Source organism: Juglans microcarpa x Juglans regia, chromosome 6S, assembly GCF_004785595.1.
Source record: "Juglans microcarpa x Juglans regia isolate MS1-56 chromosome 6S, Jm3101_v1.0, whole genome shotgun sequence".
Classification (NCBI taxonomy): domain Eukaryota; kingdom Viridiplantae; phylum Streptophyta; class Magnoliopsida; order Fagales; family Juglandaceae; genus Juglans; species Juglans microcarpa x Juglans regia.
In genome coordinates, this window is record NC_054605.1 from 17,847,320 (window position 1) to 17,863,181 (window position 15,862).

At 36.4% G+C, this 15,862-nt stretch overlaps 2 protein-coding genes across 5 annotated transcripts; one reads left to right on the forward strand and one right to left on the reverse strand.

Annotated features, from left to right (window-relative positions):
- Positions 1–1,069: 1,069 nt before the first annotated feature.
- On the forward strand, positions 1,070–10,012 carry LOC121236861 (spastin-like). 4 transcript variants are annotated; one of them, XM_041133344.1, is made up of 17 exons: positions 1,070–1,641; positions 4,353–4,474; positions 4,576–4,664; positions 4,742–4,777; positions 4,917–5,010; positions 5,476–5,524; positions 5,627–5,727; positions 6,374–6,438; positions 6,544–7,037; positions 7,116–7,203; positions 7,299–7,442; positions 7,658–8,220; positions 8,658–8,796; positions 8,873–8,941; positions 9,031–9,180; positions 9,560–9,677; positions 9,788–10,012. In XM_041133344.1, exons 1-16 carry the CDS (start codon positions 1,424–1,426, stop codon positions 9,671–9,673), a joined length of 2,535 nt encoding a protein of 844 aa, XP_040989278.1. In that variant the 5' UTR covers positions 1,070–1,423; the 3' UTR covers positions 9,674–9,677; positions 9,788–10,012. The 4 variants fall into 4 exon arrangements, with proteins under 4 accessions (XP_040989278.1, XP_040989279.1, XP_040989280.1 ...); XM_041133345.1 differs by having other exon boundaries at positions 5,482–5,524; XM_041133346.1 differs by lacking the exon at positions 1,070–1,641 and adding an exon at positions 2,161–2,243.
- A 3,159-nt stretch (positions 10,013–13,171) lies between these two features.
- LOC121236862 (reticulon-like protein B2) lies at positions 13,172–15,610 on the reverse strand. Its single transcript, XM_041133348.1, has 5 exons — positions 15,202–15,610; positions 14,217–14,397; positions 13,986–14,127; positions 13,713–13,782; positions 13,172–13,628 (listed from the first exon to the last, which is right to left on the reverse strand). Exons 1-5 carry the CDS (start codon positions 15,407–15,409, stop codon positions 13,459–13,461), a joined length of 771 nt encoding a protein of 256 aa, XP_040989282.1. The 5' UTR covers positions 15,410–15,610; the 3' UTR covers positions 13,172–13,458.
- Positions 15,611–15,862: the final 252 nt, after the last annotated feature.

Consider the following 15,862-nt stretch of genomic DNA (forward strand, 5'->3'; position numbering starts at 1 on the left):
AGTTCACGAACCACAAGTATATATTATGTATAATTAGGGTTTTCTTGGGTTTGAAGTTCTTTCATTTTCTCAACAAAACGAGAAAGTAAATAAGGATGAATTGGGCTATCCGTATATTCCCAGGCCGGTGGAAAATCTTGAAGTTCTTGCATGCATTTTCCTAATTAAAAAAAGAATGAACAAGGATGCATTGGACCGACAAAAACAAAAACAAAAACAAAACAAAAAAGAAGAAAAAAGAACCTGGGACAGTGTGGGACGGCTGTCGAGTAAGAGGAGATTCCAGTACTGCCCATTCAAGTTGCATCTGTGCCGTCCAACGTCGTGCAGATATTTCTCAACACGTACGTGCAACTCACTCTTCCTTCGCCTTTGGGAGCTTATCCGATTCGCATTTCGGAGCTCCTGGAAACTGTTCTATGTGCTTACGACACTGCAAGCAAAGGATCAGATCCCATTTACCATTTCTTTTTCAAGGCAATTTTATCAATTTTAATGGAGGATTTTTTTTATTAATTCATATTTTATTAATAGAGAAATGTTAGAAAAAAATCTTACACTATACGTTTTCACCTAACTAACATATTTTATCATTTTTATCTTTATATTTAAACATACACATATTTAAACATTAAAATAAAAAAAAATAACAAATCACATATTAATTAAGTAGAAGTATGATGTAAGACTTCTCGATATAATTTCTCTAATTAATAATTTAATTATGTCAACCAACCCATTTGTATTTGCCAACGTATCATCTTTTAAATTTTATAAATGATATTATATATAATTATGAAATGTATAAATATTACCTAATTATTTTTAAAAAAATAAAATTTATTATTAAAAAATTAATTTTTCTCATATAAATTTTATATTTATTCAATTTTTTTTTTAAACAGATTACGCGATATTTATTTACTGTAATAAATATCATTTCTTTACTTTTGTTATCGTATAATCAACGTTGTAATATTTTATTCTTAATATTTTATTTACTTTTTACAAATAGAAAGTCAGAAAATTCGTAAACTGTCAAACCGATACATTAAACTGCCAAAAAAGTCACCGCCTGTCTCTCCGTCTCTGTCTCTCTTGATTCACCGCCGCCATTAACCACTTCCCGGCGGCTCTAAGTACGTGTTCCAAGATCTGCTTCTTTCCCGCCTTATTAATCTACCGCCATGACACTAGAGATTTAAAAAAGAAACAAGAATTTGAGTCGGAGAAAGACGGAGAATCGATCGAGGAAAAGTCGGTTAGATCGTGGAATTTTCAGTTTCGAACACGAAAACTTCTGATTTCGCAGTTTGACTATTTTTCCCGAGCTTTTGAATCCTTAATCCTTATTCTCTGGTAATAATACATAACAGGCTTGGAACTCGTGTCCTCTGTGTTTGGCTGTGAAGTCGGTTTCGAAATGGAACAGAAAAGCATATTGTTGTCGGCGTTGAGTGTAGGGGTGGGAGTGGGAGTGGGGCTTGGGTTTGCTTCGGGACAGGCCGTGAGCAAATGGAGCAGAGCCGGTTCTGGCTCAAACGCCGTCACTCTGGAGAAAATGGAGCAGGAGATGCTCCGGCTTGTAGTTGACGGCAGAGAAAGCAAGGTCACGTTCGACCAATTCCCCTACTACCTCAGGTGAACTGAAACTAGACTACTTCCTTATTTCCCCTTCCATTGATTTCCATCTCTCTCTCTCTCTCTCTCTCTCTCTGATTTGAATGATAAAATTACTTTCAACTATAAAGACTTCTGCTAGAAATTCAGGTATCATAGATGATGATACGACACAATTAAATCTATGCTTTGTGAAAATGATAGCTGATATCGCATTAATGATTAAGTTTTTAATTTTAATGCAACTTCATCGCCGATTTTCTAAATTAATATTACTTACTATGCATATTGCACTTTACTTTTACTCTTATCAATTTTTTTTGTGGAGTTATTATGGGCAGAAGATACCATCTATGTTGTAAGATTTAATTTATAAAATTTAAAATTTAAAATTTATATACGAAATCAAAGTATATTCAAACACTTTTCTAAATATATTATTTATAAATAATTTTCTTCTTTTATCATTAATCATATAGAACAACTAAATTTAAAATCTGATCATAATAATGAAAAATAGATATAAGGCACAAATTATATGCATTCAAACGAAGCATTGGGCTGACAATTGCAACTTGAAGACAATATTATTGTCTCCCTACTATCGACTCCAATTTCCAACGGTATGAAAAAAATGAAATATCACACTATTTCACTACTATGTTATAATATATCATATATCTCGATATTTCTTTCTTTTAAAACCGCGATAATGCAAGTGTTATTTCGTGAAACCATCGAGTATGCCTTTTGTGTTTTGGGTAAGGAGATGAAAGCACGAACGGAGATCAGATCTTCTAAGCGAGAAGTTGCGGATCAAAAGGGGGAGGCAGAGGATCGAAGGGAGAGGTAGAGCTTTCGGCTTCGAAGGGATTGCGTCGTCTTTCGGTTTTGTGTGTTGATTTCGAGTGGGAGGTGGGGCTTTCGTGGGAATGAAGGGTAATCGTCAATGTTTTGAATACCGTATCCGTGACTGTTTCGGTTGAGATATTGAAACGAGATATTTTGATACCGATATCGTTTCAGATTCTGTTTATATATGAATAAATTATATATATAAATTATAAATAGTCTGGTCTGAATTGAGAGTCTAAAAATAAGGAAAAAATGAAAAAAAAAAAGAAAGAAAAGAAGCAAAGGTTGAAATTCGAAATATCGGCCGGTATAGGCCAAAACGGCAGGTCAGAACCAATACTGGCCGAAATTCTGATTGGTATGAAATTCAGCCCTTCTCTGTATGGTATAGATTGTACCAACTATGTCATAAAAATGATATATTTCGACTATACCGACCAGTATGGTACAAAATTTAAAAATTTGGTAATTGTGTTGGTGAAAGATAAAAGGGCGGAATCAAAGACGAAAGTGAAATGAGGGGAGCTCTGGAAATGGGAGAAAAATTTAATTGTAAACGATTCTGTACACTAATACGTGCACTCTTTCAATATGATTGGTCAGAAAGTAGATTTTATTAAAAAAAGTATTAATTTGAATTTAGAATATAAAAATAATAATATTAATATACAGATTAGTATGTAAATTTGTTTATATATAACAAAACTTAAAAGAGAAAGGAAGGAAAAAACGACTCATTTTGGGCATCACAAAGAAACGGCATTAATTTTGCTACGTGGGATGCAGTGCCCCCGTAATTCTCTGGCCGGTCGCCTATAGACTTTTTCAATTCCGATTATTCAATCTTGATATTCGTTAATAAGATCTTGTTGGGTTTTGTGACCCCCGATTAAAAATAAATAAAAAATCTATTATCCCTTTTTTTAACATACCCAACCTGTATACCACTAAAGTCACAATGATTTCTACAAAGATGGGAGACTGTAACCTGGATGGGATTTTCTGGAGTGTCCCATTTAAAAGAAGGGTAATAATGGAGATGTGGGGATTCTGTTGGCGTGTATTGATGTATACTTTATATACCACAGTTTTGTATTATTGTTTACCTCAAGGGTGGTGCTTCTCTCACACACCGAAACCGCTACCAAATAGGGAAAAAAAAAACATTTTTTACAAATATTTTTTTAAATTCAGTAAATATGTTTTTTAAAAAAATAAAATTCAGAAATTCATTTTAAAATCCTTACTTAAAAAAAAAATAAAAAAATTCAATCGGTGGCCACCTTACGTGGGAAAAGCATTTTCCTTTGTTTTAATACACCTAACGGGAAAATCATAAAGAGACGGGATTATTTTCTCTCAAACTGCGGATAACGAACGTATGAGATAATAAATTAGGATCTTTTAGAATTGAGTAAAATCCTGAACACTCGGATTAAACAAGTGGTTTTAGATACTTATATTCGGATCCTAAATTGTGACAATTGATACCCTTCGCTTCATTCCTTCTTCTCAACCTCTGTATCAGGTTGTGTGTAATAAAAGAGTGTACAAATTAAATGGAAGTGATATAGATGCATCAAGTGCTTTTCTTTGTTTCTGCCCATTCATTTAATTCTAAGATGACCGCTAAAGCCATCGCTAATTTTACTATTAAAGTACTATTATTTAATGTCATACTCAGTAAATGAGAATGCCATCAAAAGAACATCAGTTCTGGGCATTGTTTGTTCTGAAGAAGCTTCACACTGTTATTTGTTTCCTTATGGGATGTACACATAATTTATTGTTACTGGAATATATTTGCATACAGTTATTAGTCCTTCGATCATTTTACGCTAATCCTGATGTTCTTATTTGGACAATTCCTATGACAGTGAGCAGACACGGGTCTTGCTAACAAGTGCTGCCTATTTCCATTTGAAGCATGCAGATATTTCGAAGCACACACGAAATCTTTCTCCTGCAAGTCGGGCTATTTTGCTCTCTGGACCTACCGGTTGGTTGTCTGAACCATGACATTTACCTCATCTGGAATGAAACATGTTTACATTTTAAAATTTCACCAAGATGTTAATCAATGTAATTTTTGTGTTGCAGAACTTTACCAACAAATGCTTGCCAAGGCTTTAGCCCATTTCTTTGAAGCAAAGTTACTACTGTTAGATGTAACCGACTTTTCACTGAAGGTTAGTATCTGCAGTTGCTGTTGTCTTTGAAGTTTATCTCGTTCTAATAATTGTAGTGGTTGGGTTTGTATGCACAGATTCAGAGCAAATATGGTAGTGCCAACAAAGAATACGTAAGATTTCCCGGATAGATCTGATCATGTTCGCCTCGTGTATGAATTGTGTATTTTCCAGTACGATTTGCATGCATGAAGAGTTTACTATTCGATTGCCTCTTTTTCATTTCCTTCAGTTGGTGATCTTGTTTTGTAGTCCTTTAAAAGGTCCACTTCAGAGTCAACCTTGGAGCGATTGTCTGACTTATTTGGATCATTTTCAATCCTTCCACAGAGGGAGGATGCTAAAGGTATAAAGAAAAAGATAATTGTTTTTTATTCTGGGGGACCAATTTGATCAGTGGTGAATGCTTTGTCATCATTTGATCTTTACACGTTATGAACCTTACACAGTATGGTTCTATAAAACATTGTTGTAAGATCTGTAATCATCTCATTGTTGTTTTATATTTCCTCTGAGAAGTTTTGGGCCCTATATGTGACATGTTATCTAATAGAGATAATTGTGTTTTCTTCAAACAGGAAGAATAGCAAGATCTGATAAGTTTAGTTGCCAGGATATAGGATTTGGCTCCAATCTTTAGTTTGTAGCACGTACACTGATAATATCACACTCAACCTAATTAATATTTTGGTATGCCTTTTACTTTTATATTATGTATATCTTGACTCAATTGATATTTTCGTCAGTACTGTCTATGTCATGTATCTATGATTCTCATCTTGTGCTGTATCTCTGACAAAAAAGTTTTTAGTTTCAGGTACACTATGGAGGCAAAGCAGTGGGGCAGATATTGGATCAAGGTATTTTAGGGCGGATGGCCTTAATTGGTGACAAAATAAATGTTTGAGGTCCCTCTTTATTACTTTATCTTTATATGATTGCCTGTTGTTCACAAATTGCAGGCCATCAGAAGCTTCTTCTCATCCTTCTAAGCTTCGTAGGAATGCCTCTGCTTCAGCTAACATCAGCAACCTTGCTTCACAAAGCACTCCTGCAAATCCAGGTTTTTTACCCAAAAATAAAAAATATTAAAGATTCCTGATTGATACGTTGGTCTGCAAGAAAGTTCAAGGAATAGTGTATTGTGTTAATGAAATAAGTATGGTATTTGATGACTGATTCAGTGTGAGTCATGCTGTGTGATGGATATTTTATTCCTAGAATGCGCAACGTTTGACAAGAAGGATTTCAAGCCCTTGTTGTGCACATTGTTATTGGTGTTTCTTTTTTAACAACTTTGTGTGCCAATTCACCATGGTTATAGTGAATCTGAAGTTTCGTGCATTTTCTAATGCAATGAGTGTCCAGGAACCTTTTAGTGGTGATTTAAACACGTCGTATCAGTGTATTTATGTCAGGGGCATAGATACTTTCAATGCGTTACATGCTCTTGAGGTTTCATCCAAGTTATTATAAAAGCTCGACTCACTGCATGATATATTATGGATAATAAGATGCTACTTAATACGAATTTTAAGTGCGACTGCTCTTTACTGTCTCTTTTCTCTGTCAATCATGCCCATGCTTTTTATTAATTATGATATTTATAGAAGACAAGATCTTGTAGATATTTTTTATTCCCTATAACAGGTTTCTATGCTTTCTGCTGCTTTTGATTTCTTTTCTTTCTGCGTTCTTTAATTTTCTAGCTCCTCTCAAACGCACAAGCAGCTGGTCCTTTGACGAGAAGCTTCTTATACAGTCTCTCTACAGCGTACTGTCCTTTTGTTGTGAATTTCAGTGACAGTCTTCCACAGTCTTTATTTGTTACTTCATGAAGATATTGACAGGTGGAAACATGTGATGAATTGTTTTGCAGGTTTTGGTTTTTGTGTCAAAAACCATGCCCATTGTGCTGTATCTTAGGGATGCTGATAAATTCTTGCTTAGATCACAAAAGATATATAACTTTTTCCAGAAAATGTTGAAGAAACTGTCTGGATCAGTGCTGATCCTTGGTTCACGAGTTATGGATCCTGATAATGACTATGGAGATGTGGACGAGAGGCTTACTGCTCTCTTCCCTTACAATATTGAGATCCGGCCTCCAGAGGATGAGTCCCATCTTGTCAGCTGGAAGTCTCAACTGGAGGAAGATATGAAGATGATCCAAGTTCAAGATAACAGAAACCACATCGTGGAAGTACTTTCATCAAATGACCTTGATTGTGATGATCTGGATACAATCTGTGTGGAAGACACAATGGTTCTCGGTAACTACATTGAAGAGATAGTGGTATCAGCAATTTCTTATCATTTAATGAACAAGGATCCTGAATACAGAAATGGAAAACTTGTCATATCATCTAATAGGTAAGATTAGCATTTCTAGTGGTGTCCCAGTTATTTAAGACTTAAGTTCTATGTACTTATATTGTCACTTTGGAACAGCTTGTCCCGTGGATTGAGTATATTCCAGGAAGGAAAATCTGGTGACAAAGATTCTTTGAAGTTGGAAGCCCATGCTGAAACATCTAAGGTCTGTTGGACGAATGTTTGTACATTATGTTGAGAATAATCGATGTGATCTATACCAGTATGATCAGTTTCCTGCTTCTTTTCAATTACTTACAGAGTATTGTTGGGGAAGAGGCTGTTGGCGTGAAGCCAGAAACAAAGGCTGAAAGCACTACCCTTGAACACAAAAGTGAAGCAGAAACATCCGCTTCAGTGCCAAAGGCAGATGGGGATAATTCAGTTTCATCTTCCAAAGCTCCAGTGAGCCTTTCTTCTTCTTCTTCTTCTTCTTCTTCTTCTCTCTTTCATTTAAAAAAAAAAAAAAAAAATCCCTTTTCCACTTTATGGACTTCTTTGAAATGTATGAGATTGTGGCTGATTTATCAATTCTCATGGTACAGTAGTGTATGGCGTTCTAATTGGCTATTTTTCGATAATTGTTTGTGGAAATGTTTTTGCATGTCACTTTCTAACAGGAACCCGACAATGAATTTGAGAAGCGCATTAGGCCAGAGGTTATACTGGCAAATGAGATTGATATAACCTTTGCCGATATTGGTGCATTAGACGATATCAAAGAGTCCCTTCAGGAACTAGTGATGCTCCCTCTCCGAAGACCAGACCTCTTCAAGGGAGGCCTTCTAAAACCTTGCAAGGGAATATTGCTATTTGGTCCACCTGGCACTGGGAAGACAATGCTGGCCAAGGCCATTGCCAAGGAGGCTGGAGCAAGCTTCATAAATGTATCCATGTCTACCATCACTTCTAAATGGTTTGGTGAAGATGAGAAGAATGTCCGAGCATTATTCACTCTGGCAGCCAAGGTCTCTCCGACCATTATATTTGTAGATGAGGTTGATAGCATGCTTGGGCAGCGGACTAGAGTTGGGGAGCATGAAGCCATGCGGAAGATAAAGAACGAGTTCATGACTCACTGGGATGGGCTCTTGACAAAACAGGGTGAACACATCCTTGTTCTCGGTGCAACCAATAGGCCATTTGACCTTGATGAAGCAATTATTAGGCGCTTTGAAAGGAGGTATTTTACATAGTGACTTTTAGCTTTGCGTCAAGACTTTTACTTGGCAATGTCATGTTTTCTTTTTTCGTTTCCATTTAAAATTTGCTTTAGAAATGCATTTTTTTTTTTTTAATTCTCCTTTCATGTATATGATGAGTGCAATTACGGCTTTGTGAGAATCACCTGATTACTCTGAAGATTGCAGTGTTAAATATAGTATAATGTTTGTCGCATAACATAGCCTGTCATTAACATGTAAGCCAGGAGGAAAATCTCCATATTTGATTCCCAGCAAAAGGAATACTGTCTAGTGTCAAGCCACTTGAACAATGCTTCAAGTTTTCTCTACAAAGTTGTTTTTTGGAGAATTTGGACCCAACAGATGGACGCTAATGAATCTACAATTTTTGAGAGAATCGCTTCTGCATATAATAATGCTCCCTTTGATGTAACAGAATTATGGTGGGATTGCCATCCGTGGAGAACAGGGAAATGATCTTCAAAACTCTTTTGGCAAAAGAAAAGGTAGAAGAAGGACTAGACTTTAAGGAGCTAGCAACAATGACAGAAGGATATACTGGAAGTGATCTGAAGGTTCGAGTTTGATGCATACTTCTATCTTTGATTGTGTAATTAGTTATTATTAACTAAGTACAACCATTTAGAACAGATTTTGTGCACAACTGCTGCTTATCGGCCAGTCAGAGAGCTAATACAGCAAGAAAGTCTAAAGGTTTTGGTAAGTGTAGCAACAATTTTTAGTTAGTTACAGAATACTTCGTGTAAGTGATTTTAATGTAAATTCTACTTATGACCTATTCTTTGCAGGAGAAAAAGCAGAGTGCTGCAGAAGGGAAAGAAGTTCATTCTGCAGAAGGGCAGATTCCTGGAAGTACTTCAGAGACGAAGGAAAGTCAGGAGGGAGTAATTACCCTGAGGCCATTGAACATGGAAGACTTGAGACAAGCAAAGAGTCAGGTAAAATATCCGTTTGTGTTGTGTCTGGAGGATTACGTTTTTTTATTCGCACTGGGTGTCCGGGAACAAAGTCCCGACTAATCCGGAGGTGCACAGGCCCTTTTCACTGGCAGATTACTTTTTAGAGTACACGGTCACGTTCTGGTATCCACAGCCTAGTTTAAGGATATCTACTGCCTAACAGCTGTGGGCAAAGCAAATATCATCGGGTAGGGTGGGAATTTTTTGTGAATTTCATGTGGTCCTGGGATTTGAGGTTTAATGTATTATGCTGAGGAAGAGGACGGAGATTGATTTGACACAAGTGTTTTAGCCAATTTAGAGGTTTCTGTTATTTAAGCAAATGTTTGGACCATTTCTTTTGCTATTTGGAATGCAGGCTGCTGCAAGCTTTGCAGCTGAAGGATCTGTAATGAGTGAGCTGAAGCAGTGGAACGATTTGTATGGAGAGGGAGGCTCAAGGAAGAAGCAGCAGTTGACATACTTCTTATAATGAGGTTAGTCAGAAGGCTGTTGAGAAAAATGATCTTAATTATTGGGGTGAATCGTTTGCATTTTCCATGAGTTATGAAATGCTGGTGGCTCTGACCGCAAGGTTCCTCTCCAGTGTAACATGGAGTTGAAGCAGTCAACAAGAAGATGGTGTCGAAAACAAAGCGCTGAGAAGAGCTTGTCCACTGAATATGCCCTAATAACTGGTAATTGAAAATCTGGAACCATCATGTAGTACGGTTACCATAGTTTTTCTAGGGATAATGTGTGTAATAATGCTTCAGACGGAGCTTGTTACAAGTTTTCCTGCTTGATCCAGAGAATAAGAACTTGAGCCACCCCTAAAGGGTTCTTGTGGCTGTGCCTCCAATCTAAAACAACTCACTGCTGTTTAAGCAGTGTTGTTTGGGAGTTCCTTTTGACTGATCATTAATAGGTTGAGAAAAGCAATTATGAGAATGATTAAGATTAGCAGATACTCGGCATCTTACGGATGCATGAACAGCTGCTATGTCGTAATGGTAATCAAAATGAAGTAGAAGTGAAAGTAATAAGGCCCTAAGGGTTTCAGAAGATACCAAATTACATGTGGACCTCTTAATTTGTATGTTCATTCTTCCTTGTTTGTGAGTGAGATTTGTTTCACTCACCTTCTACGCTTCTCTTTCTTGAATTAGTAATTATAGAGAATCGGATGATAAAAAAAAAATTGTAAGAATTAAACGTGTGGACAAACCTGCCGCAGACACCATAAATGCTGTATAGTTCATATGCGCCTATCTCTGCAGCAGTAAACTAATTAATTTTAAGTAATTAATTGATTTGGGTATTGATATGTAATATCTCACTATTATTTATTATTTTATTATTATTTTTTATTTACTTTTTATTATTATTTAATATTATATCATTACTTTTTTATTATTTTTTCATTACTATTTACAAAATACCTGAGAATACTTCACTACCCAAACTATGTGTCACAATTAGGCTGGTTTGATTACACAAAATCAAACTATCTTATCTCATCTCATATAATCATTACAACTTTATCAAATTTCCTCATAAAATATAATAAATAATTTAACTTTTTTAAATTCTTAAACAAAAATAATATTAAAAAAATTAGATTATAATAATATTTTATTTAATTTTCAACAAAACATCTTATCTCATCTGAAATGCGTAACCAAACGAAGTCTTAAGAGTGTTTACAACCTATTATACATGCAGAAATTAGAAGGAATAGGGTACATGAAACCTTTCTCCTTATCAGTTCTCTTAACGATAATGTTGTAAGCGTCGTGCAATCGTTTAAAAAAGAGTTGAATATACAATTAAAAAATTAATATTTTTTCACGTGGATTTAGTATTTACTCATTTTTTACAAAATGATTGCTCGGCGTTTAAAAACTCTATAACTACAAATATCATTCTCTTAAATAGTAGTATCAAGTAATTAGGAGTTCAAGACACTTATTTACTTGTTTCCTCCGTTTCTCAAGTAATTATTAAATGTTTCTTGCAGTGTAAGTACTGATAAAATGAAAATATCACATAATCCGTATTTCAGAATCATGTAATACTTATTCTGAAACAAGTATATAACCATCTTTTACTCCTAATTACTTGATAATATTAGTTAATGACTCAGAATTCATCTACCCTAATCCATCCTTTCAGAAAGGAGGAAGGGAACATTCTTTTTCTTTTTTGCAAGGACAATATCGTGTAAACTCTTTTAAACGCTGTCATCTTCGGGAATATCATATCATTAGTATCAACTCTTATCTCCCTAAAGAAAAATTATTTACATCAGCTTATTGTTGGCTGAAGCCGCAACACACTTAATATTATGAGTTAAAAAAAAAAAAAAAAACATCACGTAAGGTGTGTGGAGAGTGTAGGCTGATGTATAGCCGGGCTCCTCCCTAAAAGCAGTACCAATAACTCAAAGAGTGAAGCTTCGGGCCGGTTAGGTGTCCAAGGATAGTTTACACCAACAAATGAAAAATTGACACATAATTTCAATGGAATTGAGAAATAAGGCGCATGTATTGGATCTCAATTTCTCCTCATGTGCATATCACTCTGCCCCCACCCAAAACATTTGTGCACCACCCTGTTGAAACTCGAAACGCTGCCCCACCCTGTTAAAACACTGCCCCCACCTCCGTCAGCCTCCTCCAGTCATTCTGAAAAAATTGGCTGTCGAAACTGTGTCGCCCACCCTTACCTCGACAACTTTGATTCTTGGTTGTTTCGCTCTCTTTGTCACTTTTGTGTGCAAAAAGAACGTCTGTGCCGCGCCCACCGTGAGAAACTGTGTTTGGTAAATTTTAGAAAATGTGAGAAACTAAATTCTAATGAAAAAATTTGGTGATAAAATGATTAAAGTTGCGTATACATTGGTTGTCATTTGAGCACATTTTGCTTGGAGGTGGATCCCTGACTATATATCCCCGACTGTAATCCAAATTGCTAAACCAAAAAACTTACGAGTTCGTTGCTTCTTGTCGTTCCAAATTACTCGATGGGAGGCGTGGGCGATAGAAGGAGAAAGGGGGAGAGAGAGAATCGAAGAGAGGAAAGAGAGAAGAGAGGGAGAATCGTTGTGGAGTAAAGGAGAGGAAAATGGCAAACGGTCTCGTTTCAGAAATTGATTCAATGCGTTGTAGTGTATTGTAAGATAAATACACTTCACAGATGTTGAAGTCCCATTGGCTGGTGTCAAAATGAGATACTCACCCAACCGTTTCTGAGCTTTTTCCTAACTCAAAATATTAGAAGAGTACTCGTTTGTTTTTACAACTCTTTTCAACTCACCTTATCTCATCTAATCATTACAAATTTATCAAATTCTCAAGCAAAATAAAATAAACAATTTAACTTTTTCAAAATTTAAAATAAAAATAATATTAAAAAAATATATTCTAACGATATTTTATTTAATTTTTAATTTTAATCTCAATCCATCTCATCTAATTTGTAAAATACAAGCGAGATCTAAACTCTCAACTCTTTTAGGACACCACTTGTTTTTTTAAAGGACCACACGGGCAGCAGTGGTGAACTTTTCAGAGTAAATGCGAGGAAAAAATGGCTGGTTCACAAAGGGAACTGCCAGTGAACGGGAAAACCAGGAATTCAACGTGAAGAGGACGATGATGAGGATCATCTTAACTTTTGACAGCAACCAAACAATAAAAAACTATTGATTCAAGCCAAGATCAGAATCTTCTCCATGGGCTTACATCTCTCTCTCTCTCTCTCTCTCTCTCTCTCTCTCTCTCTCTCTCATAATTCTTATAGTTGTGGAACATATTTAGAATCAATAATTGCAAGAGAATCTTAATCCCGAGACTACAACCAGTTAACCTAAAACTGACAAAATCCAATACGGAGAGAGAAATCTAGAGGGCGCAAAAAGCATATCACGGAAATACAGTAACCAAACGTATCCTAAGCATCAAGTGATCAAGATCACTGAACGCAAAGCAAACAACAAAAGCAAAAAACATTTTGAAGTAAAATTAAATCCAAAAATGTACATGTCGCTGGCAAATATGTAATATATAGGCGTACCAAGAGGTGGCTAACCGACGATAAACTCGTTTAAAAGTACTACGAAACCCAATATCAATCCATGTTGTGAACCCAAAGACCCGAAATAGTAAGAAGATTACAGGCTTCATGACGATAATGGATACAATTCAACAACACCTTGATAAACAACAGCCTACCAAATATTTGTCAGCTGATTAAAAGGGCCACGAGTCTGCCACTCTAATCCTTCTTCTTGTTCTTCAATGGCCCCCTAGGAATCTTGCTCAAGACCTTTGCGTCAATAATTGCGTATTGCCTTTTTATCTCAGCATGTGCTTTCTCAGCAAATTTGTCCACCTGGTCCTCGTACTTTTCGTAGAACACAGGCAATGTGTGGAGCAAAACGAATGCTGTATTAAAGCCATGAAACAATGTGTTAAGAGCTAATCTATTCAATTTATAACTGATAAATGATGCATATAGCAGTCCATTACCTATGTAGAAAAGGGTCAAGAAATTGCACCAGTTCCCCACAATAGACAAGAACCATAAGCCAGCAATAACCTAATACATCACATCATTCCCATATAGTGCGTCAACATAAGCCATAAAAAAGAAAACCCAACAGCTCAAAAGTACAAAGTACAATACGAACCAAAAATGCAGTTTAAACACTAAAAAGCCAATCTCAATTTCTCCAAGAGATGAGGGTTATAATGCAACATCAACAATACTTCCAAGAGAAAATAATGCTGGTATAGACATACAGATAGGAACTTCTTCAGGTCCCTTCCTGATGCAGTATCATGCAGAACGGCAAAAGCACGGTTGATCTCTATCCTCAGTGCAGCAGCAATCTGTAGAACTGGTTCCTCTGGGATATGAAATTCTGGAATGTGTGGTGAACTCCTAAATGATCAAATGGATGCATAAACAAACAGACTAAACATGGAGAAGTCAAAATAATTACACGATTACAACAAGACCAGCAGCCTCACTTGTTGATGAAAGTGGATGCGTTGGACCACAGGAACAGAATTGCGAGAGCGAGAATCAAGATGTGGCAGACCAGAGTCAGCAAATGGTATTCGATCAACTCAAACAGAACCCATAGAGCCGTTGCCCCACCAAGCGCTCCTGCCGATATCTTCTTATCCCTCCACAAGAAAACATCGGCCGCTGTGGCATGAAGATCAGATCAACATATGCGTTTGTTTTCCCAAGTCGAAATATTAGGAAATCACATTTTCAACTAAGGAAGGAAGATAACATCTCAATTTTTAATTACAAAGTAACATTTGAAAAGTTTACGAACCTCAGAAGGTTTCGTAAAGCTAAAAAGTGAAAACCATCTAAAAGAACCGATCACTTCAACCGCATTTGAGACCCAATAAAAAAACATCCACAAAACCTATTAATAATACTAATTGGTGAGGTCCACTCGGATACAAATTCATGCCGCAGTCCAACATCTAAAATCTCCAACATCGTAGTTTAATCATGCCGCAGTTCACTCGGATACAAATTCAGATCTAAATCCAAATTAAAAAAGGCAAAATCTCAAAAGTAAAGCAATTTACAAGTAACAACAACAATAATAATAATACTAATTGGTGCGGAACCAATCACAATCGTTAGGAAAGTGCAAAAAATCTCAAGAGTTATTCGGAAGGGGTTAGATTTAACTCTCACTCCAACCATACTTTCACCGACACACTAATATTACGTGTCGTTGTGAAAGGAAAAAGAAACTGCTAAAACAGACAGATTCACAGCCTTACCTGTTCCCCTGATTTCACCACCACCGCCACTACACTTTCTCAGCCACCAAACAAATCTTAAGATGCCTTTGAAGCAAACTTAAGTAAATTTCCACACCAAAAATGAAATAGGACAGACCAAAAGAGACCACAATGAATAGAATCGGATTCCAGCAAAATTTCAGTGGCATATGAAAACAATACAAAAATTAAATCAACGTACGTTTGCCACCACCGAGAACCTTGTGAACAGGCTTTTCCCTCCCAAAGAGACGGTAAATCTGGGACTGGATCGGCGAAGGAGAAGAACCGCTCTTCTTCTCGTCGTCCGAATCCGAAGACGAGGAGTCATCGTGGCCGTGGATCTTCTCCGATATCTTCTCAATCAACGACTCCTCCTTAGGCTCCTGGTGGTGATGCTCATCCGCCATGGCTTTCTAATTCTTATATCACCGAAACCCAACCCTTGTCCAATGAACCAAATCTCCCACGGCCGCTGATCCAAAAACCCTAAGGCTGCACGTTTTGGTACGTCTCGAAACTCTCAGACACGCTCTCAGTACCTCCGTCAAGGGGCCTCTAATCTATATAGCGAGGAAGATTTAATCGGGACCGTTGAGATGGAGTGAATCCGAATGAGTAGTCGGTCCGACCCAGAACACAATCGAAATACTCTTCAGGTACACGTGGCGGGCGAAGGATTAACGGTTGTTTTCAAATCAGAGAGCGGATACTAGTAACTGAAGTTTGGATCCCAATAAATGTTTTTTGTTTTTTTAGTTAGCGAACGCCGAATAAAGGGAGTAATTTTTAATAATTTTTTTAATTTTTTTCTTAAAAAAATATTTAATAATATAACAAATAAATAAATTAAAATAAATAAA

Bases quoted from the DNA above. Each gene is read 5' to 3' on its own strand.
- LOC121236861 (XM_041133344.1), top strand. From the start codon at position 1,424: ATGGAACAGAAAAGCATATTGTTGTCGGCGTTGAGTGTAGGGGTGGGA. The intron at 7,038-7,115 runs GTAAGATTAGCA...ACTTTGGAACAG, and splicing joins CTTGTCATATCATCTAATAG to CTTGTCCCGTGGATTGAGTA. The intron at 8,797-8,872 runs GTTCGAGTTTGA...CATTTAGAACAG, and splicing joins ATACTGGAAGTGATCTGAAG to ATTTTGTGCACAACTGCTGC.
- LOC121236862 (XM_041133348.1), bottom strand. From the start codon at position 15,409: ATGGCGGATGAGCATCACCACCAGGAGCCTAAGGAGGAGTCGTTGATT. The intron at 14,398-15,201 runs GTACGTTGATTT...TTCATGCCACAG, and splicing joins GGTTCTCGGTGGTGGCAAAC to CGGCCGATGTTTTCTTGTGG. The intron at 14,128-14,216 runs GTGAGGCTGCTG...TTGATCATTTAG, and splicing joins GCATCCACTTTCATCAACAA to GAGTTCACCACACATTCCAG.